This window comes from Paramisgurnus dabryanus, unplaced genomic scaffold, assembly GCF_030506205.2.
Source record: "Paramisgurnus dabryanus unplaced genomic scaffold, PD_genome_1.1 h2tg000162l_1_201629__unclustered, whole genome shotgun sequence".
NCBI lineage: Eukaryota > Metazoa > Chordata > Actinopteri > Cypriniformes > Cobitidae > Paramisgurnus > Paramisgurnus dabryanus.
This window is the reverse complement of record NW_027394085.1, coordinates 129460-149909: the sequence shown is the minus strand read 5'-3', so window position 1 is coordinate 149909 and position 20450 is coordinate 129460. Positions and strand designations below refer to the sequence as shown.

Sequence of the window (20450 nt, the reverse complement as noted above, 5' to 3'; positions counted from 1 at the left end):
CCCATAGTAGGAATGAAAAAATGATGGAATTTTATAGGTTAAATGAAAATTATTTCATAATTTACTCATCCTTGTGTTGTTTTAAACCTGTATGCATTAGTTTTTGTCTGATTAACACAAAAGAAAATATTTTGAGGAATGATGGTAAACCCACAGCAGAAAGTTACCATTGACTCCCATAGTAGGATTAAAAAAATGATAGATTTTTATAGGTTCAATGAAAATTCTTTCATAATTTACTCATCCTTGCGTTGTTTTAAACCTGTATGCATTAGTTTTTTTCTGATTAACACAAAAAGAAAATATTTTTTGAAATGATGGTAAACCCACAGCCGATAGTGACCATTGACTCCCATAGTAGGAATAAAAAATGATGGAATTTTATAGGTTCAATGAAAATTCTTTCAAAATTGACTCATCCTTGTGTTGTTTTAAACCTGTATGGATTAGTTTTTTTCTGATTAACACAAAAAGAAAATATTTTTAGGAATGATGGTAAACCCACAGCAGATAGTGACCATTGATTCCCATAGTAGGAATAAAAAAATGATGGAATTTTATAGGTACAATGAAAATTCTTTCATAATTTACTCATCCTTGTGTTGTTTTAAACCTGTATGCATTAGTTTTTTTCTGATTAACACAAAAAGAAAATATTTTTTGGAATGATGGTAAACCCACAGCAGATAGTGACCATTGACTCCCATAGTAGGAATAAAAAAATGAAGGAATTTTATAGGTTAAATGAAAATTATTTCATAATTTACTCATCCTTGTGTTGTTTTAAACCTGTATGCATTAGTTTTTTTCTGATTAACACAAAATAAAATATTTTGAGTAATGATAGTAAACCCACAGCAGAAAGTTACCATTGACTCCCATAGTAAGAATACAAAAATGATGGAATTTTATAGGTTCAATGAAAATTCTTTCATAATTTACTCATCCTCGTGTTGTTTTAAACCTGTATGCATTAGTTTTTTTCTGATTAACACAAAATTAAATATATTGAGGAATGATGGTAAACCCACAGCAGATAGTGACCATTGACTCCCATAGTAGGAATAAAAAAATGATGGAATTTTATAGGTACAATGAAAATTCTTTCATAATTTACTCATCCTCGTGTTGTTTTAAACATTTATGCATAAGTTTTTTTCTGATTAACACAAAAGAAAATATTTTGAGGAATGATGGTAAACCCACAGCAGATAGTGACCATTGACTCCCATAGTAGGAATAAAAAAATGATGGAATTTTATAGGTTAAATGAAAATTATTTCATAATTTACTCATCCTTGTGTTGTTTTAAACCTGTATGCATTAGTTTTTTTCTGATTTACACAAAATAAAATATTTTGAGGAATGATGGTAAACCCACAGCAGATAGTGAGCATTGACTCCCATAGTAGGAATAAAAAAATGATGGAATTTTATAGGTTCAATTAAAATTCTTTGATAATTTACTCATCCTCGTGTTGTTTTAAACATTTATGCATTAGTTTTTTTCTGATTAACACAAAAGAAAATATTTTGAGGAATGTTAGTAAACCCACAGCAGATAGTGACCATTGACTCCCATAGTAAGAATAAAAAAATGATGGAATTTTATAGGTTCAATGAAAATTCTTTCATAATTTACTCATCCTTGTGTTATTTTAAACCTGTATACATTAGTTTTTTCTGATTAACACAAAATAAAATATTTTGAGGAATGATGGTAAACCCACAGCAGATAGTGACCATTGACTCCCATAGTAGGAATTAAAAAATGATGGAATTTTATAGGTTCAATGAAAATTCTTTCATAATTTACTCATCCTCGTGTTGTTTTAAACCTGTATGCATTAGTTTTTTTCTGATTAACACAAAAGAAAATATTTTGAGGAATGATGGTAAACCCACAGCAGATAGTGACCATTGACTCCCATAGTAGGAATAAAAAAATGATGGAATTTTATAGGTTCAATGAAAATTCTTTCATAATTTACTCATCCTTGTGTTGTTTTAAACCTGTATGCATTAGTTTTTTTTCTGATTAACACAAAAAGAAAATATTTTTAGGAATGATGGTAAACCCACAGCAGATAGTGACCATTGACTCCCATAGTAGGAATAAAAAAATGATGGAATTTTATAGGTTCAATGAAAATTCTTTGATAATTTACTCATCCTCGTGTTGTTTTAAACATTTATGCATTAGTTTTTTTCTGATTAACACAAAAGAAAATATTTTGAGGAATGTTAGTAAACCCACAGCAGATAGTGACCATTGACTCCCATAGTAAGAATAAAAAAATGATGGAATTTTATAGGTTCAATGAAAATTCTTTCATAATTTACTCATCCTTGTGTTATTTTAAACCTGTATACATTATTTTTTTCTGATTAACACAAAATAAAATATTTTGAGGAATGATGGTAAACCCACAGCAGATAGTGACCATTGACTCCCATAGTAGGAATAAAAAAATGATGGAATTTTATAGGTACAATGAAAATTCTTTCATAATTTACTCATCCTCGTGTTGTTTTAAACATTTATGCATTAGTTTTTTTCTGATTAACACAAAAGAAAATATTTTGAGGAATGATGGTAAACCCACAGCAGATAGTGACCATTGACTCCCATAGTAGGAATAAAAAAATGATGGAATTTTATAGGTACAATGAAAATCTTTCACAATTTACTCATCCTCGTGTTGTTTTAAACATTTATGCATTAGTTTTTTTCTGATTAACACAAAAGAAAATATTTTGAGGAATGATGGTAAACCCACAGCAGATAGTGACCATTGACTCCCATAGTAGGAATAAAAAAATGATGGAATTTTATAGGTACAATGAAAATTATTTCATAATTTACTCATCCTTGTGTTGTTTTAAACCTGTATGCATTAGTTTTTTTCTGATTAACACAAAAGAAAATATTTTGAGGAATGATGGTAAACCCACAGCAGATAGTGACCATTGACTCCCATAGTAGGAATAAAAAAATGATGGAATTTTATAGGTTAAATGAAAATTATTTCATAATTTACTCATCCTTGTGTTGTTTTAAACCTGTATGCATTAGTTTTTGTCTGATTAACACAAAAGAAAATATTTTGAGGAATGATGGTAAACCCACAGCAGAAAGTTACCATTGACTCCCATAGTAGGATTAAAAAATGATGGATTTTTATAGGTTCAATGAAAATTCTTTCATAATTTACTCATCCTTGTGTTGTTTTAAACCTGTATGCATTAGTTTTTTTCTGATTAACACAAAAAGAAAATATTTTTTGAAATGATGGTAAACCCACAGCAGATAGTGACCATTGACTCCCTAGTAGGAATAAAAAATGATGGAATTTTATAGGTTCAATGAAAATTCTTTCAAAATTGACTCATCCATGTGTTGTTTTAAACCTGTATGCATTAGTTTTTTTTCTGATTAACACAAAAAGAAAATATTTTGAGGAATGTTAGTAAACCCACAGCAGATAGTGACCATTGACTCCCATAGTAAGAATAAAAAAATGATGGAATTTTATAGGTTCAATGAAAATTCTTTCATAATTTACTCATCCTTGTGTTATTTTAAACCTGTATACATTAGTTTTTTCTGATTAACACAAAATAAAATATTTTGAGGAATGATGGTAAACCCACAGCAGATAGTGACCATTGACTCCCATAGTAGGAATTAAAAAATGATGGAATTTTATAGGTTCAATGAAAATTCTTTCATAATTTACTCATCCTCGTGTTGTTTTAAACCTGTATGCATTAGTTTTTTTCTGATTAACACAAAAGAAAATATTTTGAGGAATGATGGTAAACCCACAGCAGATAGTGACCATTGACTCCCATAGTAGGAATAAAAAAATGATGGAATTTTATAGGTTCAATGAAAATTCTTTCATAATTTACTCATCCTTGTGTTGTTTTAAACCTGTATGCATTAGTTTTTTTTCTGATTAACACAAAAAGAAAATATTTTTAGGAATGATGGTAAACCCACAGCAGATAGTGACCATTGACTCCCATAGTAGGAATAAAAAAATGATGGAATTTTATAGGTTCAATGAAAATTCTTTGATAATTTACTCATCCTCATGTTGTTTTAAACATTTATGCATTAGTTTTTTTCTGATTAACACAAAAGAAAATATTTTGAGGAATGTTAGTAAACCCACAGCAGATAGTGACCATTGACTCCCATAGTAAGAATAAAAAAATGATGGAATTTTATAGGTTCAATGAAAATTCTTTCATAATTTACTCATCCTTGTGTTATTTTAAACCTGTATACATTAGTTTTTTTCTGATTAACACAAAAAGAAAATATTTTTTGGAATGATGGTAAACCCACAGCAGATAGTGACCATTGACTCCCATAGTAAGAATAAAAAAATGATGGAATTTTATAGGTTCAATGAAAATTCTTTCATAATTTACTCATCCTTGTGTTATTTTAAACCTGTATACATTAGTTTTTTCTGATTAACACAAAATAAAATATTTTGAGGAATGATGGTAAACCCACAGCAGATATTGACCATTGACTCCCATAGTAGGAATAAAAAAATGATGGATTTTTATAGGTTCAATGAAAATTATTTAATAATTTACTCATCCTTGTGTTGTTTTGTTGTGTAACACATCTACTATGCAAAAAAATACATCCATTTCTAATGGATGAAGCCTTGGCCTGGAGGTGAGGTCGTCAGGTGGTCCCCAACCTTCACTGGGTGTTTCGACCCTTAACCACAACACCCTCCAGTTGGTGGGTCAGCAGTGACTGGCCAGGTCACTGCCCCTCTCCTCCAAGTTTCCAGCTTGTGTCCTCTCTCTTATGCCAGAGCCAACAGGAGGCTCTCTCTGCCGCTTCCCCCAGCTTACGAACGGCTGCTTTCCTTAAGTGGCCCCTCAGTCCAACCTTTGTCAATAGATTCCACACAGATTGAGCTGGGAATCCACGACATCCGACTTCCACTGTCATCAGCCAACATATCCACCCTTTGTCCTGGCAGTCTGCAACAAGTTGCTGATATTTGGCTCTTTTCCTCTCTGCAGCTTCCTCACAGCCCTCCTCCCACGGCACCGTCAACTCCACCAGGATGATCTTCCTTCCCTCCGGAGACCACATGATGATATCGGGCCTTAGAGTTGTGACCAGTACCGCATCGGGGAAGTGGAGTTTCCTCCCTAGGTCAACCCCCATTTCCCATCCCTTGGCTGACTGCAGAAGGTTCTGCTTGGCTTGGCTGTGGACAACAGGTCTTTGGCCTTCTTTCACAAAGGCAATGGTACTCAGTGATGGTCTTACTTTGGCTGGTTGTTTCTTCCTCCTTTCTTGCTCCAGTATGTCTGCGAGCACTGCCAACACCTTGTCATGGCGCCACCTGTATCTCCCCTGTGTCAATGCGGTCTTACACCCTGACAGAATGTGCGCCATTGTACCTCTCCCACCACATAACTTGCACAGTGGGTCCTCCCTCATCCCCCACCTGTGCAAATTGACTGGGGTTGGTAAGGTGTCATACACCGCTCGGAGTAAAAAGGATATACGGAAGGGCTCCAGCCGCCACAGTTCACTCCATGTGATTTTCTTCTTGGGGAGGTTCCACCTCGTCCAGGCACCTTGAGTTGCAAGCTCGATGGATTTTGCTCTTCTCATTTCTTCCTCAAGGGTTCGAACTTCATCCTGGATCATAGCTCTCTTCTCCCTAGGGGTGGACTTTGACCACTTCTGGAAATGTGATGTTCCTAGACCCTGCCTTCCAGTACAAGGGTTTCCAATGATCTCTTTGGTCATGAGTGAACATTCTGCTTGGTTAATTGCTGTGCCGGCGGCCCACTTACGGCCTGATCTAGTTCTAATCCCTGCTTCCCTGGTAAGTTGGTCTTGAGAGTCCCTGTATGTCAGGGACAGTCTACATTTGGCAACTTTAAACTCCTCCACCACTGATGACAGGGGTAGCTGGAGCTGGCCCGACCTCATGTAAAGCCCCAACGATGTAAAGCTCGGGGGTATTCCCAACCATCTTCTAAGGTGCTTGTTGAACTTCCTCTCCATTTCTTCAACTGTTTGTAGAAGCACCTCATATACAGTGAGGAGCCACATGAGTCTTGGGAGCAAGCCGTGTTGGTAGATCCAGCACTTGTATTTCCCAGGCAGGTCAGACTTGTCGATCTTCTTCAGCCACTCTTCAACTTGTTTTCTAGTGCTGGAGATGTTGTTCTTGTCTGACAGGGAATCATCATACCACTTTCCAAGGCATCTAATTGGGTTGCCCTGGATATTTGGGATCACTTCCCCTTGAACAAGTAGCTTAAACTTTCCAGTTGTTTTACCCTTCTGAATCACCAGGCTCCTTGATTTCTTGGGCTTGAAAACCATCTTCGCCCAAGTGGCCATGTTATCCAGTTCTGCCAGGACCCATCTTGCCTGCACATGAGTTGGCGTTATCACAGTAAGATCATCCATGAATGCCCTGATCGCTGGCTGTTGACATCCAGTTGCGGTCTTTGGTCCCCTTGCCTTTGTACTCGCTACAGAGATGATCAGGTTCATTCCCATGGTGAACAAGATGGGAGAGATTGTGCATCCTGTCACTATCCCCTTCTCCACTGGCTGCCACTTTGTAGTAAACCTGGCGGACTGGAATCGCAACTTGATATTTCTCAGGTAACTGGTGATTATGCCCTGGATGTTATGAGGGATGTGGTAGTAGTCCAAAGCGACTTGAATTAAATTATGGGGAATAGACCCGTATGCATTTGCGAAGTCAAGCCAGACAACTGTTAGGCTGCCCTTCTTTTCCTTTGCTTCTTGGATGAGTTGGCTGAGAACTCCTGTATGCTCCAAGCACCCGGAGAATCCTTCCACACCGCCCTTCTGGATAGAGGTGTTAATATATCCATTCTGGGTCATGTAAGCGCCCATTCTCTTTGCAAGCACTGCAAAGAAAATCTTCCCCTCCACACTGAGAAGGGATATAGTTCGAAACTGGCTGATCTGTGTGGCTCCCTGTTCTTTGGGCACAAAGCACCCTTCCGCCCTTCTCCAGCTTGTTGGAATGGTTCCCTTGGACCAAATTACCCGCATAAGCTTCCACAGCCTTCGCAGGAGCTTAGTGCATCTTTTGTATACTTTGTATGGTATACCGCTTGGACCTGGGGCCGAAGATGATCTTGCATTCTTAACAACCTCTTGAACCTCTCTCCATGATGGACACTCTGTACTGAGGGTTGTGGTAGGTGGGTCGACGTTAAGAAGCCTGAGATTTTCTTCCAGGACCTCATCTCTTGTAGGGTCACTGAATCCCTCCTCAACAGCCTGCTCCACCTCCTCTTTGGTACTCGTTAGAGTCCCGGACCTCACCTCCCCCAGAAGTGATTTAGTGAAGCGGTATGGGTCCTTTATAAACTGAGCTCGTGCAGCTTCCTGCTTTTTCCGCCTCTGCTTGAATCTCTCAGCTCTTCTTGTTCTAATTAGCTGCTCACGGAGGCTGGCTGTTAGCTCTTTTATTCCTTCCTTCTCTCCTGTGCTTGCCAGTTTGAACTGCTTCCTCAGGGTCTTGATCCCCTTCCTAAGTTGTTGGATCTTTCTCTGTCTTCTGTTATCCTGCTTTTCTGGTCTTGCTTTATTCTGTCTCCTGGGCACTACTCCAAACCGTTCCTTTGCCACATTGTATGTGATGGCGGTCAGTAAATCCACCTTCCTTTCCACTGATCCTGCTTGAACCGCTCCAAGCACTTTGTCCAGATCTTCATCTAACTTTGACCACTCCTCTCTGTCACTCATTTTGGGCCACTTAATTCTTTCGTTCGTTAGATGGGGTAGGCTTTCTGTGTTGGAGTAGGAAGTTCTCCTTGTATGGTCTTGGGGGATTGCCGGCACTGAGAGATCCCTAGGACTATGGTGTGCTTCCTGCCTAGGGTTCTCCTCCGTCTCACCAGACGGTTCGTCTGAGCGGTGTGCATGCATCCGTCCTTTTCCACACGTGGACTTGCTCTGGTGTATTTTGAGCCCTCTTACGCCTTTGCAGATCCGTCCGCAACTGCATTTCACTTCCGATGCCTCCCCGGTCAAGGTGGTCTGTATGAACCTTCTCTGCGTCTGTGTCACTGTCCTTGTCGTTGCCATTGTATCTGTCCGAGTGAGCCTCTCATCCTCCCCCCCTCTCGGGAGACTCTGGGGGTATTGTTCATTTGTCAGTTCTGTAGCTTGATTGGTGCCCTCTTGCGAGTGCCGCAACAGGGGTTGCTGGCCCCTGTTACCCCGCCAGTCTTTCCTGGAGGTCAGCTGTCTTTCCAGCGTCACCGACCTTCCTCGGTTGCCATCCAGACTTTCCTGGAAGTCACTGGTTGCCCAGGGGGTTCAGTTGTGTAACACATCTACTATGCAAAAAAATACATCCATTTCTAATGGATGAAGCCTTGGCCTGGAGGTGAGGTCGTCAGGTGGTCCCCAACCTTCACTGGGTGTTTCGACCCTTAACCACAACACCCTCCAGTTGGTGGGTCAGCAGTGACTGGCCAGGTCACTGCCCCTCTCCTCCAAGTTTCCAGCTTGTGTCCTCTCTCTTATGCCAGAGCCAACAGGAGGCTCTCTCTGCCGCTTCCCCCAGCTTACGAACGGCTGCTTTCCTTAAGTGGCCCCTCAGTCCAACCTTTGTCAATAGATTCCACACAGATTGAGCTGGGAATCCACGACATCCGACTTCCACTGTCATCAGCCAACATATCCACCCTTTGTCCTGGCAGTCTGCAACAAGTTGCTGATATTTGGCTCTTTTCCTCTCTGCAGCTTCCTCACAGCCCTCCTCCCACGGCACCGTCAACTCCACCAGGATGATCTTCCTTCCCTCCGGAGACCACATGATGATATCGGGCCTTAGAGTTGTGACCAGTACCGCATCGGGGAAGTGGAGTTTCCTCCCTAGGTCAACCCCCATTTCCCATCCCTTGGCTGACTGCAGAAGGTTCTGCTTGGCTTGGCTGTGGACAACAGGTCTTTGGCCTTCTTTCACAAAGGCAATGGTACTCAGTGATGGTCTTACTTTGGCTGGTTGTTTCTTCCTCCTTTCTTGCTCCAGTATGTCTGCGAGCACTGCCAACACCTTGTCATGGCGCCACCTGTATCTCCCCTGTGTCAATGCGGTCTTACACCCTGACAGAATGTGCGCCATTGTACCTCTCCCACCACATAACTTGCACAGTGGGTCCTCCCTCATCCCCCACCTGTGCAAATTGACTGGGGTTGGTAAGGTGTCATACACCGCTCGGAGTAAAAAGGATATACGGAAGGGCTCCAGCCGCCACAGTTCACTCCATGTGATTTTCTTCTTGGGGAGGTTCCACCTCGTCCAGGCACCTTGAGTTGCAAGCTCGATGGATTTTGCTCTTCTCATTTCTTCCTCAAGGGTTCGAACTTCATCCTGGATCATAGCTCTCTTCTCCCTAGGGGTGGACTTTGACCACTTCTGGAAATGTGATGTTCCTAGACCCTGCCTTCCAGTACAAGGGTTTCCAATGATCTCTTTGGTCATGAGTGAACATTCTGCTTGGTTAATTGCTGTGCCGGCGGCCCACTTACGGCCTGATCTAGTTCTAATCCCTGCTTCCCTGGTAAGTTGGTCTTGAGAGTCCCTGTATGTCAGGGACAGTCTACATTTGGCAACTTTAAACTCCTCCACCACTGATGACAGGGGTAGCTGGAGCTGGCCCGACCTCATGTAAAGCCCCAACGATGTAAAGCTCGGGGGTATTCCCAACCATCTTCTAAGGTGCTTGTTGAACTTCCTCTCCATTTCTTCAACTGTTTGTAGAAGCACCTCATATACAGTGAGGAGCCACATTTTAAACCTGTATGCATTAGTTTGTTTCTGATTAACACAAAAGAAAATATTTTGAGGAATGATGGTAAACCCACAGCAGATAGTGACCATTGACTCCCATAGTAGGAATAAAAAAATGATGGAATTTTATAGGTTCAATGAAAATTATTTCATAATTTACTAATCCTTGTGTTGTTTTAAACCTGTATGCATTAGTTTTTTTTCTGATTAACACAAAAAGAAAATATTTTTAGGAATGATGGTAAACCCACAGCAGATAGTGACCATTGACTCCCATAGTAGGAATAAAAAAATGATGGAATTTTATAGGTTCAATGAAAATTCTTTGATAATTTACTCATCCTCGTGTTGTTTTAAACCTGTATGCATTAGTTTTTTTCTGATTAACACAAAATAAAATATTTTGAGGAATGATGGTAAACCCACAGCAGATAGTGACCATTGACTCCCATAGTAGGAATACAAAAATGATGGAATTTTATAGGTACAATGAAAATTCTTTCATAATTTACTCATCCTTGTGTTGTTTTAAACATTTATGCATTAGTTTTTTTCTGATTAACACAAAAGAAAATATTTTGAGGAATGATGGTAAACCCACAGCAGATAGTGACCATTGACTCCCATAGTAGGAATAAAAAAATGATGGAATTTTATAGGTTAAATGAAAATTATTTCATAATTTACTCATCCTTGTGTTGTTTTAAACCTGTATGCATTAGTTTTTTTCTGATTAACACAAAAGAAAATATTTTGAGGAATGATGGTAAACCCACAGCAGATAGTGACCATTCACTCCCATAGTAGGAATAAAAAAATGATGGAATTTTATAGGTTAAATGAAAATTATTTCATAATTTACTCATCCTTGTGTTGTTTTAAACCTGTATGCATTAGTTTTTGTCTGATTAACACAAAAGAAAATATTTTGAGGAATGATGGTAAACCCACAGCAGAAAGTTACCATTGACTCCCATAGTAGGATTAAAAAAATGATGGATTTTTATAGGTTCAATGAAAATTCTTTCATAATTTACTCATCCTTGTGTTGTTTTAAACCTGTATGCATTAGTTTTTTTCTGATTAACACAAAAAGAAAATATTTTTTGAAATGATGGTAAACCCACAGCCGATAGTGACCATTGACTCCCATAGTAGGAATAAAAAATGATGGAATTTTATAGGTTCAATGAAAATTCTTTCAAAATTGACTCATCCTTGTGTTGTTTTAAACCTGTATGGATTAGTTTTTTTCTGATTAACACAAAAAGAAAATATTTTTAGGAATGATGGTAAACCCACAGCAGATAGTGACCATTGATTCCCATAGTAGGAATAAAAAAATGATGGAATTTTATAGGTACAATGAAAATTCTTTCATAATTTACTCATCCTTGTGTTGTTTTAAACCTGTATGCATTAGTTTTTTTCTGATTAACACAAAAAGAAAATATTTTTTGGAATGATGGTAAACCCACAGCAGATAGTGACCATTGACTCCCATAGTAGGAATAAAAAAATGAAGGAATATTATAGGTTAAATGAAAATTATTTCATAATTTACTCATCCTTGTGTTGTTTTAAACCTGTATGCATTAGTTTTTTTCTGATTAACACAAAATAAAATATTTTGAGGAATGATGGTAAACCCACAGCAGAAAGTTACCATTGACTCCCATAGTAAGAATACAAAAATGATGGAATTTTATAGGTTCAATGAAAATTCTTTCATAATTTACTCATCCTTGTGTTATTTTAAACCTGTATACATTAGTTTTTGCTGATTAACACAAAATAAAATATTTTGAGGAATGATGGTAAACCCACAGCAGATAGTGACCATTGACTCCCATAGTAGGAATAAAAAATGATGGAATTGTATAGGTTAAATGAAAATTATTTCATAATTTACTCATCCTTGTGTTGTTTTAAACCTGTATGCATTAGTTTTTTTCTGATTTACACAAAATAAAATATTTTGAGGAATGATGGTAAACCCACAGCAGAAAGTTACCATTGACTCCCATAGTAGGATTAAAAAAATGATGGATTTTTATAGGTTCAATGAAAATTCTTTCATAATTTACTCATCCTTGTGTTGTTTTAAACCTGTATGCATTAGTTTTTTTCTGATTAACACAAAAGAAAATATTTTGAGGAATGATGGTAAACCCACAGCAGATAGTGACCATTGACTCCCATAGTAGGAATAAAAAAATGATGGAATTTTATAGGTTCAATGAAAATTCTTTCATAATTTACTCATCCTCGTGTTGTTTTAAACATTTATGCATTAGTTTTTTTCTGATTAACACAAAAGAAAATATTTTGAGGAATGATAGTAAACCCACAGCAGATAGTGACCATTGACTCCCATAGTAGGAATAAAAAAATGATGGAATTTTATAGGTTCAATGAAAATTCTTTCATAATTTACTCATCCTTGTGTTATTTTAAACCTGTATACATTAGTTTTTTCTGATTAACACAAAATAAAATATTTTGAGGAATGATGGTAAACCCACAGCAGATAGTGACCATTGACTCCCATAGTAGGAATAAAAAAATGATGGAATTTTATAGGTTCAATGAAAATTCTTTCATAATTTACTCATCCTCGTGTTGTTTTAAACCTGTATGCGTTAGTTTTTTTCTGATTAACACAAAAGAAAATATTTTGAGGAATGATGGTAAACCCACAGCAGATAGTAACCATTGACTCCCATAGTAGGAATAAAAAAATGATGGAATTTTATAGGTACAATGCAAATTCTTTCATAATTTACTTATCCTCATGTTGTTTTAAACATTCATGCATTAGTTTTTTTCTGATTAACACAAAAGAAAATATTTTGAGGAATGATGGTAAACCCACAGCAGATAGTGACCATTGACTCCCATAGTAGGAATAAAAAAATGATGGAATTTTATAGGTTAAATGAAAATTATTTCATAATTTACTCATCCTTGTGTTGTTTTAAACCTGTATGCATTAGTTTTTTTCTGATTAACACAAAAGAAAATATTTTGAGGAATGATGGTAAACCCACAGCAGATAGTGACCATTGACTCCCATAGTAAGAATAAAAAAATGATGGAATTTTATATGTTCAATGAAAAATCTTTCATAATTTACTCATCCTTGTGTTATTTTAAACCTGTATACATTAGTTTTTTCTGATTAACACAAAAGAAAATATTTTGAGGAATGATGGTAAACCCACAGCAGATAGTGACCATTGACTCCCATAGTAGGAATAAAAAAATGATGGAATTTTATAGGTTCAATGAAAATTCTTTCATAATTTACTCATCCTCGTATTGTTTTAAACCTGTATGCATTAGTTTTTTTCTGATTAACACAAAAGAAAATATTTTGAGGAATGATGGTAAACCCACAGCAGATAGTGACCATTGACTCCCATAGTAGGAATAAAAAAATGATGGAATTTTATAGGTTCAATGAAAATTCTTTCATAATTTACTCATCCTCGTGTTGTTTTAAACCTGTATGCATTAGTTTTTTTCTGATTAACACAAAAGAAAATATTTTGAGGAATGATGGTAAACCCACAGCAGATAGTGACCATTGACTCCCATAGTAAGAATAAAAAAATGATGGAATTTTATAGGTTCAATGAAAATTCTTTCATAATTGACTCATCCTTGTGTTATTTTAAACCTGTATACATTAGTTTTTTCTGATTAACACAAAAGAAAATATTTTGAGGAATGATGGTAAACCCACAGCAGATAGTGACCATTGACTCCCATAGTAGGAATAAAAAAATGATGGAATTTTATAGGTTCAATGAAAATTCTTTCATAATTTACTCATCCTCGTATTGTTTTAAACCTGTATGCATTAGTTTTTTTCTGATTAACACAAAAGAAAATATTTTGAGGAATGATGGTAAACCCACAGCAGATAGTGACCATTGACTCCCATAGTAGGAATAAAAAAATGATGGAATTTTATAGGTTCAATGAAAATTCTTTCATAATTTACTCATCCTCGTGTTGTTTTAAACATTTATGCATTAGTTTTTTCTGATTAACACAAAATAAAATATTTTGAGGAATGATGGTAAACCCACAGCAGATAGTGACCATTGACTCCCATAGTAGGAATAAAAAAATGATGGAATTTTATAGGTTCAATGAAAATTCTTTCATAATTTACTCATCCTTGTGTTGTTTTAAACCTGTATGCATTAGTTTTTTCTGATTAACACAAAAGAAAATATTTTGAGGAATGATGGTAAACCCACAGCAGATAGTGACCATTGACTCCCATAGTAGGAATAAAAAAATGATGGAATTTTATAGGTTCAATGAAAATTCTTTCATAATTTACTCATCCTCGTGTTGTTTTAAACATTTATGCATTAGTTTTTTTCTGATTAACACAAAAGAAAATATTTTGAGGAATGATAGTAAACCCACAGCAGATAGTGACCATTGACTCCCATAGTAGGAATAAAAAAATGATGGAATTTTATAGGTTCAATGAAAATTCTTTCATAATTTACTCATCCTTGTGTTATTTTAAACCTGTATACATTAGTTTTTTCTGATTAACACAAAATAAAATATTTTGAGGAATGATGGTAAACCCACAGCAGATAGTGACCATTGACTCCCATAGTAGGAATAAAAAAATGATGGAATTTTATAAGTTCAATGAAAATTCTTTCATAATTTACTCATCCTCGTGTTGTTTTAAACCTGTATGCATTAGTTTTTTTCTGATTAACACAAAATAAAATATTTTGAGGAATGATGGTAAACCCACAGCAGATAGTGACCATTGACTCCCATAGTAGGAATAAAAAAATGATGGAATTTTATAGGTTAAATGAAAATTATTTCATAATTTACTCATCCTTGTGTTGTTTTAAACCTGTATGCATTAGTTTTTTTCTGATTAACACAAAATAAAATATTTTGAGGAATGATGGTAAACCCACAGCAGAAAGTTACCATTGACTCCCATAGTAGGAATAAAAAAATGATGGAATTTTATAAGTTCAATGAAAATTCTTTCATAATTTACTCATCCTCGTGTTGTTTTAAACCTGTATGCATTAGTTTTTTTCTGATTAACACAAAAGAAAATATTTTGAGGAATGATGGTAAACCCACAGCAGATAGTGACCATTGACTCCCATAGTAGGAATAAAAAAATGATGGAATTTTATAGGTTAAATGAAAATTATTTCATAATTTACTCATCCTTGTGTTGTTTTAAACCTGTATGCATTAGTTTTTTTCTGATTAACACAAAATAAAATATTTTGAGGAATGATGGTAAACCCACAGCAGAAAGTTACCATTGACTCAAATAGTAGGATTAAAAAAATGATGGATTTTTATAGGTTCAATGAAAATTCTTTCATTATTTACTCATCCTTGTGTTTTTTTAAACCTGTATGCATTAGTTTTTTTCTGATTAACACAAAAGAAAATATTTTGAGGAATGATGGTAAACCCACAGCAGATAGTGACCATTGACTCCCATAGTAGGAATAAAAGAATGATGGAATTTTATAGGTTCAATTAAAATTCTTTCATAATTTACTCATCCTTGTGTTGTTTTAAACCTGTATGCATTAGTTTTTTTCTGATTAACCCAAAAAGAAAATATTTTTAGGAATGATGGTAAACCCACAGCAGATAGTGACCATTGACTCCCATAGTAGGAATAAAAAAATGATGGAATTTTATAGGTTCAATGAAAATTCTTTCATAATTTACTCATCCTCGTGTTGTTTTAAACATTTATGCATTAGTTTTTTTCTGATTAACACAAAAGAAAATATTTTGAGGAATGATAGTAAACGCTGAACAGATCGTGCATCGTAGCTCCGTCGAGTTCATCATTTAAAAGCTTTTTTTTTACTATCTTATTCCTATTTATATAATATAACTTATTAGTTTTACATAGGAATACTTTACCGTGACGATTATTGAGCAGTACTACCACGTGAAACTATTTATCACTAATAAACACCCAGTGTTGTTAGCATATAGCCCGCTAGCATCCACACGGTGGAGGCTGAAGCTAGCATTTTCCGATCTAATGGCGGATTCATCTGATATATGCTTTTCTGACCTATCCTCACCTGAGCGGGAAGCTGTGGAGGAGTTGTTTCCCGGTTTTAGCAGATCCAAGGCGAGGTACAGCGCCCACTTCACCCTGCCTTCCGACGTCCACAAGCGAGCAACAAACATGCATTCCACGCGATGCAACTTCACGGACCGTGAACGACATGAAAGCGATCGGGAAGCTGTGGAGGAACCGCTGCCCGGCCTTCGCAGATTCGGCAAGCCAAACATCACCCTGGCCCCAGACGTTCGCAGGCGACCGAGGCGTGTCTCAACCGAACACCCCACGCGATGCAGCTCCGGGGACCGCGTTCGGGTAAACGAAGACGCCATCGCCCAGCATGAAAGCGGTAAGACTCCGCTTGTTATTGTAACATGTACTACTTGCCACATGTATAGTTTAGCTTCTGCTGTTAGCATAGAGGGGTTTACATGCACTAAGTGTATTGAAGTATTAAGGTTAACTGAGAAGGTTGCTGAACTAGAATCGCGCATCCGAACGCTAGTTGAGGATAGCAAAACCGCTAATGTTACTGTCGCAAATAATCTATCGAGCGAAAAGACTAATGGCTCGGTTCCGACATCAGATGCTAATATAAATATTACAAATACTGTATCAAGCGCGCATAGTGTTTATCAAAATACACATGGCTCGGTTCCGTCATCAGAGTCAAGTCGGCGGTCAAACTGGGTGACTGTTAGGCGGCATAGACATAAACGGCGTCCTTCTAAGACCCATAACGTAACGACAATTTCTAACAGATTCGATCCCCTAAGGAGTATACCAGCTGAAACACCTTTTAAAAGTGCCCTGGTCATTGGAGATTCTATACTCAGGAACACTAACATTGAGGCTCCAAACACCATAGTCGACTGTATACCGGGAGCCAGAACGTCTGACATTAGATCCAAACTTAAAGTGCTGGCTAATGCTAAGCGGAAGTTTTCTAAGATTGTTATTCACGCCGGCACGAATGACACTAGGCTCCGCCAGTCGGAAATCACCAAAGATAATATTAAGGAGATGTGTGAAATTGCAAAAACAATGTCAGACAATGTAATATGCTCTGGTCCCCTCCCCGCCTACCGGGGAGATGAAACACATAGTAGATTAGTGTCTCTCAATGGATGGATGTCAAAGTGGTGCCCTCAGCATAACGTAGGGTTTATAGACAATTGGAAGCATTTCTGGGGAAGACCATTTCTCCTAACCCCAGATGGCCTTCATCCGTCATCGGAAGGAAGTGCTATACTCACTAAAAATCTGATCAATAGTCTTAATTCTGATATAGTATGACTATCCAGGGCCCAGGTCAGGAAACAGACGGATCGGCTTAACCGTCCATCTGTTAGCTGCCGTGATATGTCAAGACCACTTATATCCCAGCACTTCGAGTCAATCTTACCGAAATATCAGCACATTTCAACTGTATCTGTTCCCCGAACAAATAAATACAGGGCACCGCTTGTTACATCTGGTACAAATCTGATTCAAATAAAATTAGAAAACAATACATTAACAGATGAATCTCGAATCTTAAAATTCGGCCTTCTTAACATTAGATCGCTTACCAATAAAGAACCTATTGTCAATGAAATAATTACAGACCAAAACTTAGATGTACTCTGTTTAACAGAAACCTGGCTTAAAGCAGACGACTACATTAGTTTAAATGAATCCACCCCACAAGACTATTATTATAAACACGAACCTCGATTAAAGGCGAGAGAGGGTGGTGTAGCTACAATATACAACACAATGTTTAAAGTAAACCAAAAATCTGAGCTAAAATTTAAATCATTTGAAGTAATGTTGTTAAATATGGAAATAACTGATCGTAACCACAAACAGCTTTCTTTTGCTTTAGCGACAATCTATAGACCACCGGGCCACCATGCAGATTTCCTTAATGAAATAGCAGATTTCCTATCTGAGCTTGTAGTCACTGTAGATAAAGCTCTTATTGTTGGTGATTTTAATGTCCATGTGGACAACCCAAAAGACGCATTAGGACGTGCGTTTATAGATGTTCTAAATTCTCTCAATATTAGACAAAACGTGACCGGGCCAACACATACTCGTAAGCACACATTAGACTTAATTCTGTCACTCGGACTCAATATTAATGACGTCGAAATATCACCTCAGAGTGATGCAGTTTCTGACCATTACCTTGTGTCATACACTGTACTTCTAGATAGGATCACTCAATCTACAACATGCTACCGACTAGCCAGAACAATAATTTCCACCACTAAAGATAGCTTTATTAGCACTCTTCCAGACCTGTCCCAAATGAAACATGTAGCAGATAACTGTGACGATCTAGATATTGAAATAGAAAACCTAAATAATGTCTGTTCCAACACATTGGATGCCGTTGCTCCCATTCGAAAAAAGAGATTCAAAGAAAAACCGCCAGCTCCATGGTATGACCATCACACAGCAGCCCTTAAAAAGGCAACTAGAAAAATGGAAAGAAATTATAGAAGCACAAAGTTAGAAGTATGGCGCGCAGCATGGAAACAGAGTGTTAAACACTACAGACAGGCTATTAAAACCGCCAGATCTACATATCTCAGTACGCTTATTAAAGAAAATCATAATAACCCTCGTTTCCTCTTTAGCACAGTTGCGAAACTGACCAGAAACAAAGAACAAACAGAAACCAATAGTAAACTTCAACACAATAGTAACGACTTCATGAACTTCTTTTCTAACAAAATTTCGGCTATTAGGGAAAACATTGTAGCTACCCAGGCAGCCACCACTCTACCCATTAGTTCACTTAACACTAGACTACCATACGAACATCTTGATTCATTTAAACCTACTACAATAGATGAGCTCTCTAAACTAGTCACATCATCCAAATCATCGTCCTGTATATTAGACCCCGTTCCCACAAAACTACTTAAAGAAGTATTCCCTGTAGTGTCAACCCCGGTTCTAAATATCTTTAACTCATCGCTAGAAATAGGATACGTTCCAACAGCTTTCAAACTAGCAGTTATTAAACCGCTGATTAAAAAACCACAGCTTGACCAAGGAGAACTTAATAACTTTAGACCAATCTCAAATCTCCCTTTTCTTTCGAAAATATTAGAAAAGGTAGTGGCAAGCCAGTTACGCACATTCTTGACAAATAATAGTACATATGAAAAGTTCCAATCAGGATTCAGGCCCCACCATAGCACAGAGACAGCGTTGCTTAGAGTTACAAATGACCTCCTATTAACATCCGATCGTGGTGAAATCTCAATTCTTATATTACTAGACCTTAGTGCAGCATTTGACACAATAGACCACAGAATCCTACTCAATAGACTAGAAAACTATGTTGGTATCAGTGGTCAGGCGCTAGCCTGGTTTAGGTCATATCTAACCAATCGCTATCACTTTGTTTATGTAAATGAGGAAAAGTCATATCACTCCCTGGTTAAATACGGTGTACCGCAGGGATCAGTTTTAGGTCCTATCCTGTTCTCGTTATACATTTTACCCCTAGGAGACATTATCAGGAAACACAACATAAGTTTTCACTGCTATGCGGATGATACCCAGCTTTACATCTCCTCGCATCCCAGCGAAACACACACGTTTCCTAAGCTAAAAGACTGCATTAGCGATGTTAGTGACTGGATGGCACATAACTTTCTTAAGCTCAACTCCAATAAGACAGAGGTACTTATTATTGAACCAAATCGCTACAAACATAATATGTCAGATTACAAATTGCACATAGATGGCTGTACTGTGGTGCCATCTTCCACGGTTAGGAACTTAGGTGTGATGTTCGACAGCAACTTATCCTTTGATAGTCATATCGCCAACGTCTGCCGCACAGCATTCTTCCATCTTAGAAATATCTCAAAAATACGCCATATACTGTCTACATCTGACGCAGAGAAGCTTATTTAAGTTTAAATGACCTCTAGAATAGACTATTGTAACTCGCTACTCGGGGGATGCCATTCAAATCAGGTCAACAAGCTTCAGCTAGTTCAAAACGCTTCTGCAAGGGTACTTACTCGATCTAAGAAATATGACCACATAAGCCCAATTCTGGCATCTTTACACTGGCTGCCAGTTAAATATCGCATCCAATTTAAAATATCACTAATCACCTACAAAGCTTTAAATGGCTTAGCACCCTCATATCTTAGAGAATTACTATTAGAATACAATCCATCACGCACACTACGGTCGCAAAATTCTGGCCTATTGATTATCCCTAGACTATCAAAAGTGTCTAAAAGTGGAAGATCCTTTTCCTACTTAGCCCCTAAGCTCTGGAATGATTTACCAACCGATGTCCGAGAATCAGACACAGTCGATCATTTTAAATCTAGACTTAAAACTTTTCTCTTCAACAAAGCATTCGCATAATTTGTCTAGTAAAGGTTCTTAACTCGCAATAGTTATTTTCACGGAACAAAGCACTCACGGTCATAACACAGACCAACCAAATAAGTAAATAAAAACCTTTT

At 37.2% G+C, this 20450-nt stretch overlaps 2 protein-coding genes across 2 annotated transcripts; one reads left to right on the top strand and one right to left on the bottom strand.

Annotated features, from left to right (window-relative positions):
- Nucleotides 1-4677: 4677 nt before the first annotated feature.
- Nucleotides 4678-9851, bottom strand: LOC135765102 (uncharacterized). The gene is made up of 2 exons (XM_065275777.1): nt 8539-9851; nt 4678-8354 (listed from the first exon to the last, which is right to left on the bottom strand). Exons 1-2 carry the CDS (start codon nt 9849-9851, stop codon nt 4796-4798), a joined length of 4872 nt encoding a protein of 1623 aa, XP_065131849.1. The 3' UTR covers nt 4678-4795.
- Nucleotides 9852-16606: 6755 nt separating this feature from the next.
- On the top strand, nt 16607-17256 carry LOC141281679 (uncharacterized). The gene is made up of 2 exons (XM_073813650.1): nt 16607-16614; nt 16662-17256. Exons 1-2 carry the CDS (start codon nt 16607-16609, stop codon nt 17254-17256), a joined length of 603 nt encoding a protein of 200 aa, XP_073669751.1.
- The last annotated feature ends 3194 nt before the right edge of the window (nt 17257-20450 follow it).

What these genes read in the sequence shown, in the direction of transcription:
- LOC135765102 (XM_065275777.1), bottom strand. Translation starts at nt 9,851, where the DNA reads ATGTGGCTCCTCACTGTATATGAGGTGCTTCTACAAACAGTTGAAGAA. An exon ending in AAACTTGGAGGAGAGGGGCA is followed by an intron (nt 8,355 to 8,538) that starts GTGACCTGGCCA and finishes CTGGGCAACCAG; the next exon opens with TGACTTCCAGGAAAGTCTGG.